The 19,719-nt window shown below is 49.1% G+C and overlaps 1 protein-coding gene across 1 annotated transcript in view; it reads left to right on the top strand.

Annotated features, from left to right (window-relative positions):
* Positions 1–19,719, top strand: part of USP43 (ubiquitin specific peptidase 43) — a 55,085-nt gene that overhangs the window by 13,097 nt on the left and 22,269 nt on the right. The window contains exons 4-12 of the mRNA XM_049635361.1: positions 629–721; positions 1,762–1,897; positions 4,806–4,941; positions 6,246–6,381; positions 8,259–8,370; positions 11,692–11,795; positions 15,804–15,881; positions 17,611–17,737; positions 17,841–18,189. Coding sequence (XP_049491318.1) covers positions 629–721; positions 1,762–1,897; positions 4,806–4,941; positions 6,246–6,381; positions 8,259–8,370; positions 11,692–11,795; positions 15,804–15,881; positions 17,611–17,737; positions 17,841–18,189 — 1,271 coding nt within the window. The remainder of the gene's footprint in view (positions 1–628; positions 722–1,761; positions 1,898–4,805; positions 4,942–6,245; positions 6,382–8,258; positions 8,371–11,691; positions 11,796–15,803; positions 15,882–17,610; positions 17,738–17,840; positions 18,190–19,719) is intronic.

Genomic DNA, 19,719 nt, shown 5'->3' with positions numbered 1-19,719 from the left:
AGTCCTGTGTAACCACCACCTCTGTCTAGCTCCTCACCATTTTCATCACCAGAAAGAAAACTGGATACCCCGTTAAGCCTTCCTCCCCGCCCCTGGCATCCTCCAATCTGCTTTCTGTCTCTGTGGCTTTACCTATTCTGGATTTATCCATTTAGCCACTGATGGGCATTTGGGTTGTTTCTACCTCTTGGCTATTGTGAATAATGCTGCTGTGAACATTTGTGCACAAGTGTTTGTATGAGCACCTGTCTTTCTTTCTTTCTTTCTTTCTTTCTTTCTTTCAACATTTTATTTTTTGAGGGATGCAGAGAGACAGAGCATGAGCAGGGGAGGGGCAGAGAGAGAGAGGGAGACACAGAATCCGAAGCAGGCTCCGGGCTCTGAACTATCAGCACAGAGTCCGATGTGGGACTCAAACTCACAAACCGTGGGATCACGGCCTGAGCTGAAGTCGGACGCTTAACCGACTGAGCCACCCAGGTGCCCCTGAGTACCTCTTTTCAACTCTTTTGGGGAATGTACCTACGAGGGTAATTGCTGGATCGTACGATAATTCTTTATTTCACTTCTTGAGGATCTTCTCGACTGCACGTGATTGACCTTGAAACTCTGTTTTTGGCCCTCACAGATCTTCCTTGACCTGTCCCCACTGCCTGAAACAGAGCAACACCTTCGATCCTTTCCTGTGTGTGTCACTACCCATCCCCTTGCGCCAGACGAGGTACGTGAACTTGAATCCCGTCCTCAGGCCCTCCTGGGTACCTTCTGCCTTGCACCTACAGTTCTCTCTGTCTGGCTTCTCAGCCAGCGTCTCTCTAGAAACCAGCCTTGCAAAGCTGGTGATGGTCAGTTGTTGAATGTTGACACCGTGAGAGGCTACCGCGTCCCTTCTTTGGCCGCAGAAGGAACTATCCACAGCGCTTCTGTTTGTCGGCACCGTAGCCAGGCTTTCGTCTCTGGCCTGCTGGGAAGCTGGCATGGGCCTGTCACTACCTCCCGGCAGACCAGGGGCCAACCTAAAAAAAAAAAAAAAAAAAAAAAAATTTGTCGCCACCTGCTTCTCCCTGCTTTGCTTCCAAATCCTTTTTGCTCTTTGTGAAGGTGTATAGGAAGACTTTTTTTTTCAGGAGCAGAGAAAAAGGGAAGGGGGTGTCGAAGGAGAGGAGAAAAACAGAAGAGAGGAGGGTGGGGTTCAGTAAGAGGCATGGTGGGCTGGGCTTTTACAAGTAAGAGGCACGTAGTGTAGGAGTTCTAGAAGGCCGGGTCTTGGCATGTGACCGCTAAGACACCTGGCCAATGTCGGCCTCGTGGCCGTTTGGTGAGCACTGCATTGGCACTGAGACGCCTCTCTCCCTCGTTTTCTCCGAAAATACCATCTCTCATGTCCTCCGCTGCTGACCTCCATCTCTAAGGTGCAGCCGAAGATACAGAGCTCCACACAGCCTCTCCTGGCCACTTGTTTCAAAGTTTGCTTTTGCTGAAGGCGATGTATTTAACAAACGGAACCTTGAGATCGCAGATCTGTACTGTGATTGTCAATCAGATGCCTTTTATTTTTAACTAGCTTTAGAAAACTATGCGGGGAGCGGAGACCCTCGGGGATTTGGCTCTCTGCCGCCACCTGGTGACGGTATACCTAAAGTACAGTTGGCTTGACCCTGAAGCAGAGATTAGCCTAAGTGTTGGACTTTGACCCAATGTCAGTGGTGTTGGCAGTTCACGTCCATCCTGTAAGGATGTGGACACCTTCGTGTTTTCCAGATTCTTGAGCATCACGTTGGTCTTCCCCTCGAAGAGCCAGCGGTTCCTGCGGGTTGGCCTGGCCGTGCCAATCCTCAGCACAGTGGCATCCCTGAGGAAGATGGTCGCAGAGGAAGGCGGCGTCCCTGCGGATGAGGTGTGACGGAATTGCACGGGGGGCCCGGTCACCGAATGACTGGAATGCTAACTGGGCCCGCTGACCAGGGCTGTTTAGGCTAATTTCTGGTTCCCAGGTGACCCCCTGGTGACTCGTGAGTTTCTGTTTGATTGGTGACAGTCCCTGGTGTCTGTCTGGGATGACGGAGCCTTGACCTCTCCCTGCGTTTACTCAGAATTGCCAGAAAAGGATGAGCAAAATCATCATAATTGCGACCCTAACCATTGGGACGCCAGCAACCCCTCCGTGGTGTTTCCCAAGTGCTGGGCGCCATTTTATGAACTTCATTCGTAGCCGCTTTCATTTTCACCACCTTGCGAAGTCAGTACCACAGTTCTCCTCCTCCTACCGGTGAGCCGAGAGGGGGCCCTGAGAGGTTAAGTGACCCGCCCGAGGTCACACAGCTGGTAAGCAGCTGACCCAGGATTTGCACGCAGGTGGTTTGACTTCACGGCCCGAGCTGTGTACTTCCGCTCCTGAGAATAGGAACCAGGACACTGAAGGGGTGATAAGTGACAAACAAGCAGCTACTGAGGATGTGTGAGAGAGGAGGTTTAGGGGAGACTGGGAGGGCTGTGCACTGCCTTTTTTTTTTTAAAGGGGTCTTGGTAAGGAGGTCGGATTTACTGTGACTTTGAGGGCAGAACTCGCAACAGGGACCCCCGTGAGAGGGCAGGGTGGAGGTGACGGTGGTCAACAGCCATGTGGCATAATGGGAAGGGTTTGGAATAGGGTCCTTCCTAGGATTCAGTCAATCTCTACTTTTCTGACCTTGGACAAAGTAAGCAACCGGTCCTCTGGGTCTTTAACTGTAAAATGCAAATTTTACATTCCCCCCCCCTCCCCGGACAACCTCGCAGCATTTTTTTTTTTTTCAAATTAAAAAAAAAAAAAGTGTTGGGGCACCTGGGTGGCTCAGTCGGTTGAGCATCCGACTTCGGCTCAGGTCATGATCTCGCGGTCCGTGAGCTCGAGCCCCGCGTTGGGCTCTGTGCTGACAGCTAGGAGCCTGTTTCAGATTCTGTGTCTCCCTCTCTCTCTGCCTCTTCCCCCGCTCATGCTCTGTCTCTCTCTCCCTGTCAAAAATAAATAAACAAAAAAAAATTTTTAATGTTTAGCCTTTCTGTTTAGGAATAACATGCTGTAAAGGATGTGCACCTTGAGGGTGTGGTTTGTTGAGTTCTGTGCACATCCATCCATGTAACCTCCAAGATTACTCACTCTGTGGGCTCCTTCCTGCCCCCACCCAATCAGTGCCTCTGATCTTATCAGCGTTTTTACCGGGGTATCACGTGGGGGAAAAGCGTGTATCTTGCTTGGTGAAGTCAAAGTGCTCTTTGGGGATATATTGAGAGACAAAGAGAAAATAGGACAGGGGGTGACAGTCTTGGGAGAAGAACCACAGGGGGAAAAAATACCCAAAGGGGGATGTCTGTGAGGTGGAGTTTGCACAATTCAAAGAGTAAAATAATTGTCAGAAATTTGAGAAGTGTGGTGCGTAGGGAGGTAGGAATCACTTGGGATTCCTAAGTGCACAGGCAGGCATTTTGATTGGAACTTCAACTCTGCTTTATTTTAACTGGCGGGTTTATTCCCCTTACATTATCTATGATCATGGATATACTTGGATTTATTTGTATTCTCTTTTTATGCTTTCTGTTTATTCTGCTTTCTCCTTGTTTCCCTCTCCTTTACTGCTTCTTTTCTATTGAGCAATTTTTATTCCAGCTCTTCTGCTTTGGAACATATATATGCTATTTCTATGCTTCTTTAGTGGTTGTCCTTAAAACGCCAACATGCATAACTAGCAAAGTCTTATGTTAATCTTCCCAAACAGCACAAGGATCTTGGTGTGCTTCAATCTCCCTTCTGCCGTTTTATTACTGTGGATATTATTGTCCAGTATTTTTTTCAATGTTTATTTATTTATTTTGAGAGAGAAAGAGAACATAAGTGCATGAGCGGGGGAGGGCCAGAGAGAGAGGGAGAGAGAATCCCAAGCAGTCTCTGCACTCAGCATGGAGCCCAATGTGGGGCTTGATCCCCTGACCTGAGATCATCAAGAGTCCTGATATCAAGAGTCCAGTGCTCAACCGACTGAGCCACCCAGGCGCCCCCAATTGTCTGGTATTTTAATCTCTCCTCCCCTTTCTCCAGGTGTAGTAATGGTACTAGTTATTATTGTGGATTTATGTAGTCAGCACATGTTTACATTTACTAACGTCTACCCTTTTCTTTGGGTCATCATTTCTTCTTAAAACTCAAGTTTTTTTTCTGGATTCTGTTTGTTTGTTTGTTTGTTTTAACCCTGAAATGCATCTCTTACAAGAGAATTTTGTAGCTAGTGTGCCTTGAATGGGTTAGATGTGTTGAGATGTTGATTCCTTCAGCCCTCGAGGTGACAGGACCCTCAAGGTAGTCACCCCTTTTCTTTGCTACAAGACCAACTTGTGCTTATCCCGGTGTTCCATCAAAGTAAACTCCACATTTACTGTGATGTGAAAAAAGTTGGCAAAACTATTTAGAAGTTCTTTCACTGGAGATCTGTTAACAGTAAACACTCTTAACTTTTCATATGAAGAGAGCTTTATTGTATTGTCATTGCCTGCATGATAGTTTAACTGGGTATAAAATTTAAAAACAAATCCCCCCCTCTCCAATTTTCTTCCCCAATCTCTTCCCTCAGCAGTTTGAGGGAAGAGTTGTTGCCATTGGGGTATCTGTGGCCAATCTAATTGTTATACCTATTCTGTTTTATTATGAAAAATAAGTAATGTTTTTCACCTAAAAGGGTAAAAGAGATGTTTGAGACCATCAGTGGCTTTTAGATTTCTTGCTTAAGTTTCCTTTGAGAAATCAAGAGGGAAAATTATCTTCCTTATTCCAGGTGATCTTGGTTGAACTGTGTCCCAGTGGATTCCAGCGGTCTTTCTTTGATGAAGAGGACCTGAATACCATTGCAGAGGGAGATAATGTATATGCCTTCCACGCCCCTCCACCACCTGGCCAGGAGATGCTCTCGGGTACGATGTTGCTTTGCGTAACCGTATTTGGATATTATGAGTTATACATTTGAGAGTGTACTCCTTGCATGCTAAGGCATAGGACGTTTACTTTTTGAATTTGGACCTGTCAGGCTTATTTTCTCTGATATTTGCTGTACAGATGGTTGATTATCAAGAATTATCTAATCACTCAGGGGTTCTCAAAACCTTGATGAGTATCAGAGTCACATGGAAAGCTTGTTGAGGCAGAGGTGTGAGTCCTACACACACAGTTTCTGGTTGAGTAGGTCTGGGGTAGGACCCGAGAACTTGCATGTCTGACGGGTTCCCAGGGGTGCTGCTCCTGCTGGTCTTGGGACCACCCTTTGAGAATCACTATTCAGAATAGGTGCCAGGGTGATCTTTGTCTTTAGGACTCTTGTAGTTCAAGGCCTGTGTTTGCTTGAAGTAAAATGGTTACAGATTGGAGCAGTAGATGGCCAGAAAGGTTATTAAATGACGTTTGTTAACAACCCCACTTCCTGATGCTTGCTTTTCCTGAACTTTGCACTGGCCTAGAAGGTCAGTATCCGACAGTCTTCCGTGGCAGTTCATTATACATTCTGGCCCAATTAGCTAGTCAAGAAGGCCTGTATTTGGAGGAGCCTGGGCCAGCGTTGCCATATAGCCCAAGTGAATCCTGTGCCCTTGGTCATAACCTCAGCCAGCCTAGGTGGCAGGCCATGGGAACCAGGTGTCTGGTTTCTCTGAGTCAACAGGGAACCCCTGTGCCTGGAATCTGGAACAGGGCATTGACCGGCCCTGATTATGTTATAGTTCAATGAAAAGGCCTTCATGTCAGGTTCAGTCAAAGGTAACACACCTGTGCTATGAAAGTCAAATTTTCAGACCGGAGTGGAAATTGAAGATTGTCTAACTCTTCCACATCCTCAAGGGTGAAAATTCTTACCTTCTATGTGTTCTTCTTTTGTTGGCTGAGAAAGCCAGAGCCAACTCATGGCTCTCTGATCAAGGCATAAAAGCAGCCCGAATCATTTTGGGGTATTTTTCAGATTGGTTTTGGGAAGTGTTCACTAAAATCCCTGCCCACGTTTTAATATTACGGGCTGAACACAATGGCAAATTCACTACCACGTATATGACCTTTGTATACCAGGTATCAGATGGCATAGGGGTCACATATCTTAATATTTCTTTCCTTAAAGTGCTCTGGAGTCTCCCAGGGGTGGTTGATAGATGCTCAAAAGAGAAGAGGGGCAGGAGAAGCCGGGGCTTTGCCCCAGCGAATTCTTTAAGAATGCACCGTAATTCTCTCTCTCTAGCTCACCCACCTGGTCTTTCCATCTCCCCGCGCGTGGCAGCCCACGGGGGTCAATGGTTACCCCCGCCTGTCCAGAGTGAGAACAAGGTGCTGATCCTCCTCTGTAACTTGGCGGGGTCCGGACAGCAGGCCAGCAGGTATGTTTCATTCCATCTTCTTTTTATGTGATGCCTGGGATGTATAGGCATGGACTTGGAATTCTGTCTAGAGTAATTTGAATTTAATAAAATCAAACATCCATTCTCAAGGTTAATCAACTGGGAGTAAAGTACTTTCTTATCATGAGGATCATCAGTAACCGCCTTAAGCAGATGGCGAACGAGGGGCTCCTGGTGGCTCAGTCAGTTAAGCGTCCAACTTCAGGTCATGGTCTCGTACTTCGTGGATTTGAGCCCCGCGTCGGGCTCCATGCTGACAGCTCAGAGCCTGGAGCCTGCTTCCAATTCTGTGTCTCCCTCTCTCTCTGCCTCTCCCCTTCCCATGATCTTTCTGTCTTTCAAAAATACAAAAAACATTAAAAAAAAAAAAACAGAACAAAGTTTTAATTACTAAAAATTACGATATAGGTTGTGCTTGGGTGGTGGCTCAGTCGGTTGAGTGCCCGACTTCAGCTCAGGTCGTGATCTTGCAGTTCGTGAGTCCAAGGCCCATGTCGGGCTCTGTGCTGACAGCTCAGAGCCTGGATCCTGCTTCCGATTCTGTGTCTCCCTCTCTCTGTGCCCCTCCCCCACTCATGCTCTGTCTCTGAGAAATGAATTAACCTTAAAAAAAATTTAAAGAAAAAAAGAAAGAAAAAAAGAAAAGACAATAGCGGGGTGCCTGGGTGGCTCAGTTGGTTAAGTGTCTGACTTCGGTTCAGGTCATGATCTCGCAGTTCATGAGTTCAAGTCCCACATGGGGCTCTGTGGTGACAGCTCGGAGCCTGGAGCCTGCTTCAGATTCTGTGTCTCCCTCTCTGCCCCCTCCCTGCTCATGCTCTGTCTCTCTCTGCTTCTCAAAAAATGAATAAATGTTTAAAAAAATTTTTTTTAATTATGATATAGGCTATAAGTAAAAAAAAAAAAAAAAATTTCTTGAAGCCAAAAAATTGTAGTATAGACAGAAGAATATACATTGAAATCATTGTAACAGAATAGGCCAAAGTGTAATTAAGTATTATATGATAAAAATGGTATATTTCATATTATTAACGAATGAATTATTCAATATGTAAGGGGGGGAAAATTTATTTCTTTTTATTTGATATAATCAATTTTTTTACTCCCACCATAGATTTGCATGTATATGTTCTAGATTAATTGAAGAACTAATTGTAGAAAAGGAATCCATAAAATAACTTGAAAGTCATGTCGGGAAATATGTATATCTTTGGGTGGGGGACTATTTTAACACCTAAGGCAGGAGGCTATAAAGAAAAAGGCTAACGTTTTAGATGCATTTAACATTTTAAGCACAAACAAGAAGAAAATATTTACATCAGATGACAGGTGAAGGGCTCATAATCCATCGTGTAAAACCTAGCTCTGAAATTAGCGAGAGAAATACTCTTAGTAAAACGAGGCACAGAGATTAATGTTAGCTCACGGAAGAAACACAAGCACAGATGAAAATAGTCCGCTTTGTTAGTAGCAGAAGTTCTAATTGCAATAGAAAGACGCTGTTCACCTTTCAGGTTGGCAAAGGACTTTTAAAACCTGACAGTACTCATCCTGGGCCAGTGTCAAGGGAATGGGGCCCATGGTGTGGTGTGGATGGTGTGGCTTTTGTGGAGAGCAGCTTGGGTATGAATAGCTTTGGTCTTGCATATCCGCTTCTGGAATGTTATCCCAAAGAAACAATCAGTCACGTGCGTCCATCCGCAGCAACGGTTCTCGGACGGGCAGTTTTGTATTATGCTGGGTGCTTAACTCTTACCCGGTGGAGCGGTGGTCTTGAGCAGAGCAAACGCTCGTGATTGTCGAGTATTGTTGGTTTTTCCTTTGCTGAGATAACCCGATGACCTTGGATTTTTCAGGTTTGGGCCACCTTTCCTGATACGGGAAGACAGAGCCATTTCCTGGGTCCAGCTCCAACAATGCATTCTCAGTAAGGTCCGCTATCTCATGAAGAGTGAGGCCCCCCTGCAGGTCAGTGTGTGTGCATGTGTTGTGGTGGCTAGAGACGGGGGTAGGCATCTAGGAGTAGCTCGGGACAGACCAGAATTTGCTATTAATGAGAGCGTTCAGGGGCGACTAGGTGGCTCAGTCGGTTGAGCATCCGACTTCGGCTCAGGTCACTATCTCACAGTTCATGGGTTCGAGCCCTGCATCAGGCTCTGTGCTGACAGCTCGGAGCCCGGAGCCTGCTTCGGATTCTGTGTCTCCCTCTCTCTCTCTGACCCTCCTCTGCTCATGCTCTGTCTCTCTCTGTCTCTCTCACAAAAATAAACATTAAAAAAATTTTTTTTTAAATAACAAACTCAAAGGCAAAACCCCTTTTGGCCCTGCTCATTCATTTATTCTCAGATTGGTAGTTTCCAAATAAAAACGATATGCGCTGAAACCATTCCTTTTAGCCCCTAGAGTATCAGACAATATTCCGATGGCTGCTTGCAACAGACAATGTCAAAATTTTGAGGGACAGGTCGGGAGCCTCAGAATGTCAATTCCCTCTGACTGTTCTGTATGTCAGGACTGCATAATCCGTGCTCCTTCCTGCTCAGGGAAGACCGTACATTTAATTCAGGATTTACGTGAAATAACACTTTGTCCAAGACCTTCTCTGCATCCATACCCGCCTTTATCTCTTAAAGGATTTTTTTGTTTTTGTTTTTGTTTTTTTTTGCTCTACAGACTGCCCAGCAGATCTGCCGTGGTGCCCAAATTAGAGATTCTAACTTCTCTCTAAGTAGGTCAGAATCTCTTGTAATATTTTTGCAAGTGTGAGACCACATTTATGTGACGGGTGAACTCTGCTGTCTTCCTTCTCCACCTGGTCATACCCGCACTTTGTTTCCGCACCTCTCTGGCCAGTTAGTTTTCAGAAGCCCCTGGGGCAATCAGTGGGGTCAGCAAAATGCTAAAAGAGGCAGCCTCGCACTATGGATGCTTTTTTACAGACTCATTGGTACATGTGTGGATGGGCCTGATTTTCTGTAGGAATGATGTGTTCTGAATGGTTGTGAGGCTCCTAAGGAGAGCCCATCCGTTTGACCACGTTTCAGCACCATATTAAATGCTGGCTCGGGATGGTGATCATTTGAAAAGAACACATTGAGAATTCTTAACCTTGAGCCAAAAGAGATTAAAAGTAGTGAAGGTTCGGGGCGCCTGGGTGGCTCGGTCGGTTGAGCGTCCGACTCTTGATTGAGGCTCAGGTCGTGATCTCACGGTTTGTTGGTTCAAACCCTGCATCAGGCTCCGAGGTGACAGTGCAGAGCCTGCTTGGGTGTCTCTCTCCCTGTCTCTCCCCCCTCTCTCTCCCTGCCCCTCCCATGTGCTCTCTCTGTCAAAAAATAGATAAAATAAACTTTAAAAAGAAAACTAAAAAAAAAAAAGGAAATAATGAGGGTTCTAAAATGAATTTCCCTAGCTACGAATGAAGGACAGGAGAATGTCTTACAGAAATAACCGATCTGGTGAACAGAATGAATTTGTCGGGAGGGAAATTTCTTTGTTTTTCTAGTTACAGCTGAGGTCATCTGTGACCATTTTAAGAACTGTATTTGCTTTACTTGGATACTCCATAGATTTTGTTTTTAATTTGTTTTTAATATTTATTTTTGAGAGAGAGAGACAGACCATGAGTAGGGAGGGGCAGAGAGAGAGAGAGAGAGGGAGGGAGACACAGAATCCAAAGCAGGCTCCAGGCTCCAAGCTGTCAGCACAGAGCCCGATGAGGGGCTCGAACATACAAACTGCGAGATCATAACCTGAACCAAAGTCAGGTGCTCAACAGACTGAGCCACTCAGGTACCACCACCCACCCCCGTTGATTATTTTTAATGGTAAAATATACAGAACATTTTAACCATTCATGAACGTACATTTGTTATATTCATGATGTTGTAAGACCATCACCATTATCCTTACCCCAAATTTTCATCATCCCTACAAAAACTCTGTGCCCATGTAATGACTCCCCAAGCCCCCAGCCCTTCGCCCCTGGCAACTTCCACCCTGCTTTCTGTCCCTATGAATTTGCCTACTCTGCCTATCTCATAAAGCAGAATCATGCAGTATTTGTCCTTCCGTGTCTGGCTTAGAGCCTTTCCAAGGTCCACACATGCTGCAGCAGATGTCAAGATTTCCTTCCTTTTTAAGGCTGAGTAATATTCCATTGCGTGTATAGACTACAGGGTGTTTGTGCACTCATCTGTTGATGGACGCTTGGGTTGTTTTCACCTTTTGACTTTTGTGAATAATGTTGTGTTTCGTGAATGTTTTAAGACTGCCTTCAATTTCAGAAATGTTAGAATATGGAAAAAAACACCCACGCACCTTAGAATAAAAACAGATGTAGTGTTTCCCTATGTGGCTTGTTTTGAAGTGTGTAAATACTCACTAAGCATTTCCTATGTACAATGGATGCTAACTGGGGCACCTGGGTGTCTCCGTCGGTTGGGCGTCCGACTTCAGCACAGGTCCTGATCTCACCGTCCGTGAGTTCGAGCCCCGCGTCGGGCTCTGTGCTGACAGCTCGGAGCCTGGAGCCTGCTTGGGATTCTGTGTCCCTCCCCTGCTCACACTCTGTCACTCTCTCTCAAAAATGAATAAACATTAAAAACTAATGAATAAAACACTGTTCATGGTTTTGGAAGACTTAATGTATTACACGGTGTTAGATCACCACGTGAAAAGGTACAGTGTGGGGGCGCCTGGGTGGCTCAGTCGGTTAAGCGGCCAACTTTGGCTCAGGTCACGATCTCGCTGACAGCACAGAGCCTGGAGCCTGTTTCAGATTCTGTGTCTCCCTCTCTCTGACCCTCCCCTGTTCATGCTCTGTCTCTCCCTATCTCAAAAATAAATAAAACGTTAAAAAAATTAAAAAAAAAAAAAAGGCACAGTGTGTATCTTCTGGAAAAAACAAAGACCTTTGTATCTCTAGGTTTTGAATACTAATTTTTTTTTAATGTTTATTTATTTTGAGAGAGAGAGAGTGTGTGCTTGTGAGTCCGGGACGGGCAGACACAGAGGGAGGGAGAGAATCCCAAGCAGACTCCACACTCAACACAGAGCCTGACATGGGGCTTGATCCCACGGCCGTGAGATCATGACCTGAGCTGAAATCAAGAGTCACATGCTTAACCGGCTGAGCCACCCAGGCACCCCTTGAATACTAGTTTTTAAGGGAATACTCAATATAGACTATAAACAAAAAGGGTTACGGTCTTTGAGTAATTTATTTGCACCTGAGAGTCTCAGCGAAATCAACGTGACGCTGTGGTGGCTGTGTTTTTGTCTCAGCAGAACCTGGGGTCTCTGTTCTCCATCCGGGTGGTGGGGCTTTCTCTGGCCTGCAGCTACTTATCCCCCCAGGACAGCCATCCCCTCAGTCACTGGGCAGTTGACAGGTAAGAGGACTGTTCCAGATTTGGTGAGAGAATGAGTGCAGTTGTATTTGACCGGACTTCTTTGAGGTTCTGGGTTAGTAAATTGGTTGTAATCTTTTTTTTTTTTTTTTTTTTAATTTTAACATTTATTTATTTTTGAGACGGAGAGAGAGAGAGCATGAATAGGGGAGGGTCAGAGAAAGAGGGAGATACAGAATCCGAAACAGGCTCCAGGGTCTGAGCTGTCAGCCCAGAGCCCGACGCGGGGCTCGAACCCACGGACCGTGAGATCATGACCTGAGCGAAGTCGGACGTTTAACCGACTGAGCCACCCAGGCGCCCCAAATTGGTTGTAATCTTAGGTGCTCTTGATAACTTGCCTTCCAGTCCCGGCCACTCGTGTTAGGCCCTTAGACACATTCTGTGTGTTCAACCCATAGGTCTCGAGAAGGGCTGTGATGGCCACTTTGAAGATGAGGGGTCACTGAGGTTCCCAGGGATTAGTTGACTCGCTCCTATGTGTGGAGCTAATGGCCGAGCCTGAATTGGAACCCATTTCCGCCTGAGCGAGAAACCCAAATGCGTTCAGTTAGGTCATGCTTCTGAATTGAGCCTGGATGTCCCGTCTGGGGTAGAGGAGAATTCTGCTCGAACCAAAGAACACTCTGGCTGCGACTGAGGCATAAAGCCGGTGTGCCCACCCCCACGGCCGTGCCAGGCAGCACCCACGGGCACCGTGATACCGGAGAGGTGGTTTCACTCTACGACTTTTCTAACGCGTTTGCTCCTTTTCCCACAGACACAATGTGGTCCATCCCATCTTTAACTTCCTGGCTCGGTCCGCAAAAGCTGAACGAATCTATAACGTAGACGTGATATTGTGGTTTCCATTAAGAAATAGTATTGGGTCTCGCGACACAGAGCGCAGAAGACCCTTGGAATGCTTTTGGTGGTAACGGCCCCTTTCAACCACACCTGAGTTTATATGATTGAGGTGTCTTCTGGAAAGAACCTAAGGATGGGGCCTGGTTGCCAGGACAGCCAGTCATGTGATTAAAGGTTGGAACTACCAGTCCCATCCCCAGACCTCCGGGGAGCCAAGAGGGGCTGGAGATGGAATTCAGTCCCCAAGAGTCGATGATTAATCAATCATAGACCTGAGCAGAAATCAAGAGTCAGACGCTTAACTGAGCCATCCAGGTGCCCCATGTAATATTTTTTTAAACACGAAAGGCCTAGGGGCGCCTGGGGTGGCTCATTCGGTTAAGCATTTGACTTTGACCCAGGTTATGATCTCGCAGTTCGTGGGTTCGAGCCCCCACATTGGGCTCCGTGCTGATAGCTCAGAGCCTGGAGCCTGTTGCAGATGCTGTGTCTCCCTCTCTCTCTGCCCCCCACTCACGCTCTGTCAAAAATAAACGTTAAAAAAAATAAGTAAATAAAGGCCTGGGGTGCCTGGATGGCTCAGTCGGTTAAGCGTCCAACTTCGGCTCAGGTCATGATCTCCCGGTCTGTGATTTCGAGCCCCGTGTTGGGCTCTGGGCTGATAGCTTGGAGCCTGGAGCCTGTTTCAGAATCTCTCTCTCTCTCTCTCTGGCCCACCCCGCTCATGCTCTGTGTCTCTCTCTCTGAAAAATGAATAAACCTTAAAAAAAAAATTAAAGGGGCGCCTGGATGGCTCAGCCGGTTGAGCGTCCGGCTTCGGCTCAGGTCATGATCTCGCGGTCTGTGGGTTTGAGCCCCGTGTTGGGCTCTGTGCTGACAACTCAGAGCCTGGAGCCTGTTTCAGATTGTGTCTCCCTCTCTCTCTCTGCTCCTCCCCCGCTCGCGCTCTGTCTCTCTCAGAAATAAACATTAAAAAAAAATTTTTTTTTTAATTAAAAAAATTAAAGGCCTATTTGCCTCTCCCCCATTAGAGACCCGTATCTCCAGCCTAAATTTATCCCTGAGATACAGCCCGCCCGCCCCCCCCACCCCCCACCCGTGTCCTGCTTAACCGTCTCTCAGATGTGCCATCCAAACATTTGCTGCTCGGAGCTCTTCCTGCTCAAGCCTTTCCTCCTCCTGCTCCTGTGTCAAAATGGCGGCCATGTGTCTACTGAGGGACCCAAGCTGGAAACCTGAGAGCCATTCTTGAGTCCTCTTCCTCATTTTCCCTCACCTTCAGCCCGTCCTCAAGCCTTCTTGTTCTGAACCCTGGCAGCTACTCAGCTCTGCTCCCTGTGTCCACGTTCACCGCCAACCCCTGGGTTTGGGCCCATGGAGCCTCTTGGCTCGATGCCCCGGGAGCCTCCAGACCAGGGGCCCTTCCCTCCCTGTCTGTCTGAAACCCTCCTTTGGCCCACGGGCATACGGTCCACGCTTCCGGTGGCAGAGCTTGCCACCCGCCCCTATCTCCCTGTGTGGCCTGCCCCTCACCGGGCTGAGGTCATTCCAGCGCAAGCCCTGCCCTCTGCTCCCGCCGAGCCCTCTGCCTGCAGGGCCGTTCTCCCCACCACTCTCCACTCGCCTGGCTGTCTCCTGCTCATCCTATGCAGGGAATCTCCGGGCACTCGCAGCCATCGCTTATGCGCGTCTCTCCCGTTAGACGCTGAGCTCCGTCAGAGAGGGTAGAGGGTAGGGATCGTGTCCGTGTGATGCTTGGAATCTCACCCTCCCTCCATAAACCCCGAGTGCTGCCCTCTTTCCTTTGAGTCAAGGCCGGGATCAGGAGGGGAGATCGTGCTGTCTCCTGGACGATGTTTCCACGCGAGGGGCAAACTCCACGTTGCTAGGCCCATACCTCTCCCTTTTTTGCGCCCCCAGGGGTTTTGTAGGACAGAATTAGGGCCTGAAGCTACCAGCTCTTTCTGCTCTCCCAACATAGACGCCAACCGAAAAGTAGACTGAGGGTTGAGGCAGAGGGAGCTCAGTACGTTGGGCTTATCTGTGAGGCTGAGTCGAGGATGTGGCTCAGATGAGAGCATATCCTGTCGACTGTTTCCCCAGAATGGAATGTCATCGTCTCCCGTCAGCAGGGCTCGCTGAACTGGGAGGGCTCGCCCCAGACACACCTCGTTCCGTGCCCCCCCCACCCCCTCTTGCTCAGCACACTGTTAACGCAATTCCAGCCCAGACCTGGCAGTGCTCACCCACAGGATTTTGTACCTTCCGTGAGCTCAAAGCCTGTTTTAGAATCTTCCTGGTGACAGTTAGGGACGCATGTGACACCCCCACTTTTTTCTCGTGATATATTATTTACTTATTTTTTACTATTATTTTGAGAGAGAGAGAGAGAATACGAGTGGAGGAGGGGTAGACGGAGAGGGAGACACAGAACCCGAAGCAGGCTCCGGGCTCCGAGCCGTCAGCACAGAGCCCGATGCGGGGCTCGAACTCACGAACCGTGAGATCGTGAGCTGAGCCGAAGTCGGACGCTTAACCGACTGAGCCCCCCAGGCGCCCCTCTCGTGATACATTCTAAACGCTTGGGTACAGACAGACGTTGTCGTCACTCGTCTGTGTCTCGTGGATTTCGGGACAAAGCTTCGCCCTCTCCTCTCGCTCCTTGACTCGTCTGAAACGGGCTGAGCCCAAGCAGCTGGGAAGAGCTTACGGGGTGGTTTACCCTGAACGTTTCTGCGTCTTTGAGGGTCTGGAAGGGGAAGGCCTTTGAGGCCGTGGATGCGGTCGAGAGGTGCCTGTTCCACATTGCGGTAGAAGCAAAGTTAGAGGCCCGTAGGAGACGTTGTCGGAATTGGGGCGTCACATAGGACACCCAGGTGGCACTGCCCTCTAGACACCGAGAAGATGGCTGAGGCTTCAGTGGGAGAGTGGATCTGTGTCCTTGCTCACAAGGGAGCCAGTGGAAAACGGTCAGGGGTGGTGGGTTCCGGAGGAAGGCTTCAGCAGACCCAACTCCCCAGATTCCCAGCCTCGGTTACCCTCAGTTTTGCTGCTTCTGTTTGGAACAGCGGGTCCTGGGGTTGGAGGCAGAGGTGTGGGAAGGAGGCCCCGTGCTTTCTGATGGGCTCCCCGTTCTCTCCTCAGGGCTCTGCACCCCAGGAGGCCAGGAGGCCCCCCGCACGTCAAACTGGCCGTGGAGTGGGATAGTGATGCCAAGGGCCGGTGAGTTCAACAGCACTGGGCTCCAGCGGGGAGGAGAGAAAGGCCTGCCTGTACACATAAGTCTGCCTGTGCCGGTTCCCCCCAATGTGACTGAAGGCAGTGCACACGCCTCCTTAATGCCACGTGATCCAGGCCTCTGAGAAACGCTAATGAGAATTGTGTGCATTAAAAAAAAAATTTTTTTTTAATGTTTATTTTTTTGAGAGAGAGAGATCGAGAGAGATCGAGAGCATAAGCAGGGGAGGAGCAGAGGGAGAGGGAGACCAGAATCCGAAGCAGGCTCCAGGCTCTGAGTTGTCAGCACAGAGCCGGATGCAGGGCTCCAACTCACACACTGTGAGATCATGACCTGAGCCATAGCTGGGTGCTTAACTGACTGAGCCACCCAGGTGCCCCCTAAGTTTCTGTTTTTTTGAGCATGCCCTGTGTTGGTCAAGTGAACCTTGTGGTCCAAGAGGACTATTCCAGGTGTATCCTATAAGTCTGCATGCCAGTTAGTAGGAAGGAGAAGGGAGAGGACCAAGAGATGCTCCCTTTTCTTAAAGGGCACTTACCAGAAGGTTCATACATCGCTTTTTTATTGAGGAAAGAGAGGACAACAAAAATTGTGGGGCAACCAGCAGCTTCTAGGACATGTGTTTTTTGTTTGTTTGTTTTTTATAAATTTTTTTATTTTTTGTTTTAGTTTTTAATTTTTTTAATGTTTATTTACTTTTGAGAGAGAGAGACAGAGACAGAGTGTGAGTGGGGGAGGGACAGAGAGAGAGGGAGACACAGAATCCGAAGCAGGCTCTGGGCTCTGAGCTGTCAGCACAGAGCCCGACGCGGGTCTCGAACTCACAAACCGCGAGATCGTGACTTGAGCCGAGGTCGGACGCTCAACCGACTGAGCCCCCCAGGCGCCCCTATCTTTTCTTTTTAAAAACAATTTTTTTAATGTTTATTTATTTTTTATTTTTAAGTGAGAGACACAAGAGTGTGAGTGGGGGAGGGGCAGAGAGAGAGAGAGAGAGAGAGAGAGAATCTGAAGAAGGCTCCAGGCTCTGAACTGTCAGCCCAGAGCCCGACACGGGGCTCAAACTCACAAATGTTGAGATCGTGACCTGAGCCGAAGTCGGACGCTCAACCGACTGAGCCCCCCAGGCGCCCCAACAATTGCGTGCATTTAAACAGTGACAGTAAGAGTGATGATCACTGTGGTGGGTGGCGTTCCGAGTGGTACCAGTGCCGGCCATTGCTCTGGCCGCTTCACGTGGATGCGGTTTATTTCATCACTCTCACCCCCTGCGAGGTCGGTGCCACCTCCGTCCAGTTTCCGGATGCGGCGACGGAGGCCCAGAGAGGGTGACCAATCGCTCGGTGTCCACACAGCTCGTGCCCATGGCAGAGCCGGCATTGGAACCCAGGGTTTCCGGTTCAAGCCCGTGCTCTTCGGTCACGAACCTTGGCCGTTCCTGTAATACCGAGTGCGCGTGGCCTACGTTGCGAAAGGGACACCGTTCAGTCCGGCGGGTTTTATTCGCCTCCTCCGAGGGGCCAGGCCCTGCGCTGGAGGGGGAGACAGACAAGCAGCCCAGCGCTGGGTCCCTCCTGGAGCTGGTAGGGGAGACACCGGGAATTCCCGTCAAAGAGAGTGAGCGCCAGCTGGGGTGGCTTGGCCTCACCCGGTGGGTGCCGTGAGTAGCGACAGGTGAGAAGCCCCAATGCCGTCGGCTTCCTCTCCCGGCAGCCTGTTCGGGAGCCCCCAGGAGGAGCGGGTCCAGGACGCGGAGAGCGTGTGGCGGCAGCAGGAGGCGCACCAGCAACCCAGCTGCACCCTGGACGAGTGCTTTCAGTTCTACACCAAGGAGGAGCAGGTGTCTCCCGGAGGGAGGGTGCACGCCCGGGGCTGGGGAGGGGGCGGGTGGCCGTGGTGCGGCGGAGCGGGGTGCCTCACGGTCCCGGTGGTTTCCTTTCCAGCTGGCTCAGGACGATGCGTGGAAGTGTCCACACTGCAAGGCCCTCCAGCAGGGCACGGTGAAGCTGAGTCTCTGGACCCTGCCTGACATCCTCATCATCCACCTGAAAAGGTTCTGTCAGGTGGGCGAGAGGAGAAACAAGCTGTCCACGCTGGTGAAGTTTCCGCTCTCCGGCCTCAACATGGCCCCCCACGTGGCCCAGAGAAACGCGGGCCCCAAGCCCGCGACAGGCCCCTGGCCTTCCTGGGAGCAGCCGGCCTGCCTGCCCGCCAGCTGCCCATGGGACTTCCTGTACGACTTGTATGCCGTCTGCAACCACCACGGCGGTCTGCAAGGTGGGCATTACACAGGTGAGCCTCGCCTCCCGGTTCGTGGAGGCCGTGGTCACGTGTCCGTGACTGCGGCCCGAGCTCCAGGATGCCCCGGGAAGAGGTGCCCCCGCGAGGCCGAGCTTACTCCGGCACTGGGCATACGCAGACCCCTCGGCCGCCGCACATCAGGCACCTGCCAGAGAGCAGGGGACCGGGTCCAAGCTGTAACGTTGGGTTGGGATGGTGGTTGGAACATCAGCTTAGCTGCAGCCTGAGCGTTTGGCCCCAGCAAATATAGGAGGGTCACCGTTGGAACCCGAGAGAGGCGCGTTAATCCTCATCTGTGGTTCAACACACGGTGTCTTACTTATCAGGTCTGGTGTTTTTTATTTCTGGGGCGTACATTTAACTGCCCTCCCTCAGAGGAGCTTGAGAGGGGTGGACAGCAGCAAAGACAGAGACAGACGGCTGGGTGACTAGTTCACGATCAGGCACCATGGCCTGTGTTATTCGAGAACAACAGACTGTGTCACGGGAGAAGATGCTTTACGATGTTTCATTTTCGTTCTTGGGAAGTGCACTGTTTCTAAGGTTCCAAGGTACCTTCGATTTGGAAAGCACTGGGCTGAGTGGAAAATCTGGGACCATCACTCATTCTTTCTTAAGTCAAACTTCAGACACAGTGAACAGGCATTCAGTGCCTGGCATTACGAAAGGGTTTGATTGATTGTTTCTGTGATAGAGGTAAGGCCCCTCTGAGGATAGAGCCTGCTCTCCAAGAGCTAAAGGAATGAGCTGTGTGAATAATGGGCTAATGGGAGGAAGACCATTATGGGCTACTAGCATGCGCAAAGGCCCTGAGGCAGAGTTTGGTGTGTTTAAGAACTGATGAAAGCCCATCATGGCTGAAGTGTAGCGACCCAGGGGTGAGTAACACAAATGAGGCCGGAGAGGTGGGCACTACGTGTAGGCCGTGTAGGCCGTGGACGAGAGTTTGCATTTTTTCCAAAGCGTAACGGGAAGCCATTACAAGGTTTTAGGCAAAAGAATAATAAAGACATAATCTAGTTCGCAAATTGAGGGTGTAGCTCTGCTCTGTGGAAAACAGGTAGAGTAGAAGTTGGGAGTTCCGGTTAGGAATTTCTGGGGCTCAAATCAGAGATGGTGTTGGCTGGGACTCGGGGGACTCAGGAGGTGACAGTTGGGGTATTCGAGATGCATTTTGGAAGTCGAATCAGCAAGATTGGCTTTTGGACTGGGCGTGGGGTGGAAGGGAAGGGGAGGGCAAAGATGAGCCCCTAGGTGCCTGGTTTGGGTTGGTGCAGGGCTCAGCTAATGATGGCCTGCCGGCCAAATCCAGTCCAGTACCTGATTTTGTATAGCCTGCGAGTTAAAATATGATTTTTACATTTCAAAAAGTGGTAAAGTATATATATGTGTGTGTATATATATATATATATATATATACACGTGTGTGTGTATATATATATATATATATACACGTGTGTGTGTATATATATATGTGTGTGTATATATATATATATATATATATATATATATATATATGCA

The sequence above is a fragment of the Panthera uncia genome, chromosome E1 (assembly GCF_023721935.1).
Source record: "Panthera uncia isolate 11264 chromosome E1, Puncia_PCG_1.0, whole genome shotgun sequence".
Lineage (NCBI taxonomy): Eukaryota > Metazoa > Chordata > Mammalia > Carnivora > Felidae > Panthera > Panthera uncia.
Note: the sequence above shows the minus strand (reverse complement) of the source record. Positions and strands in the feature narration are given on the sequence as shown.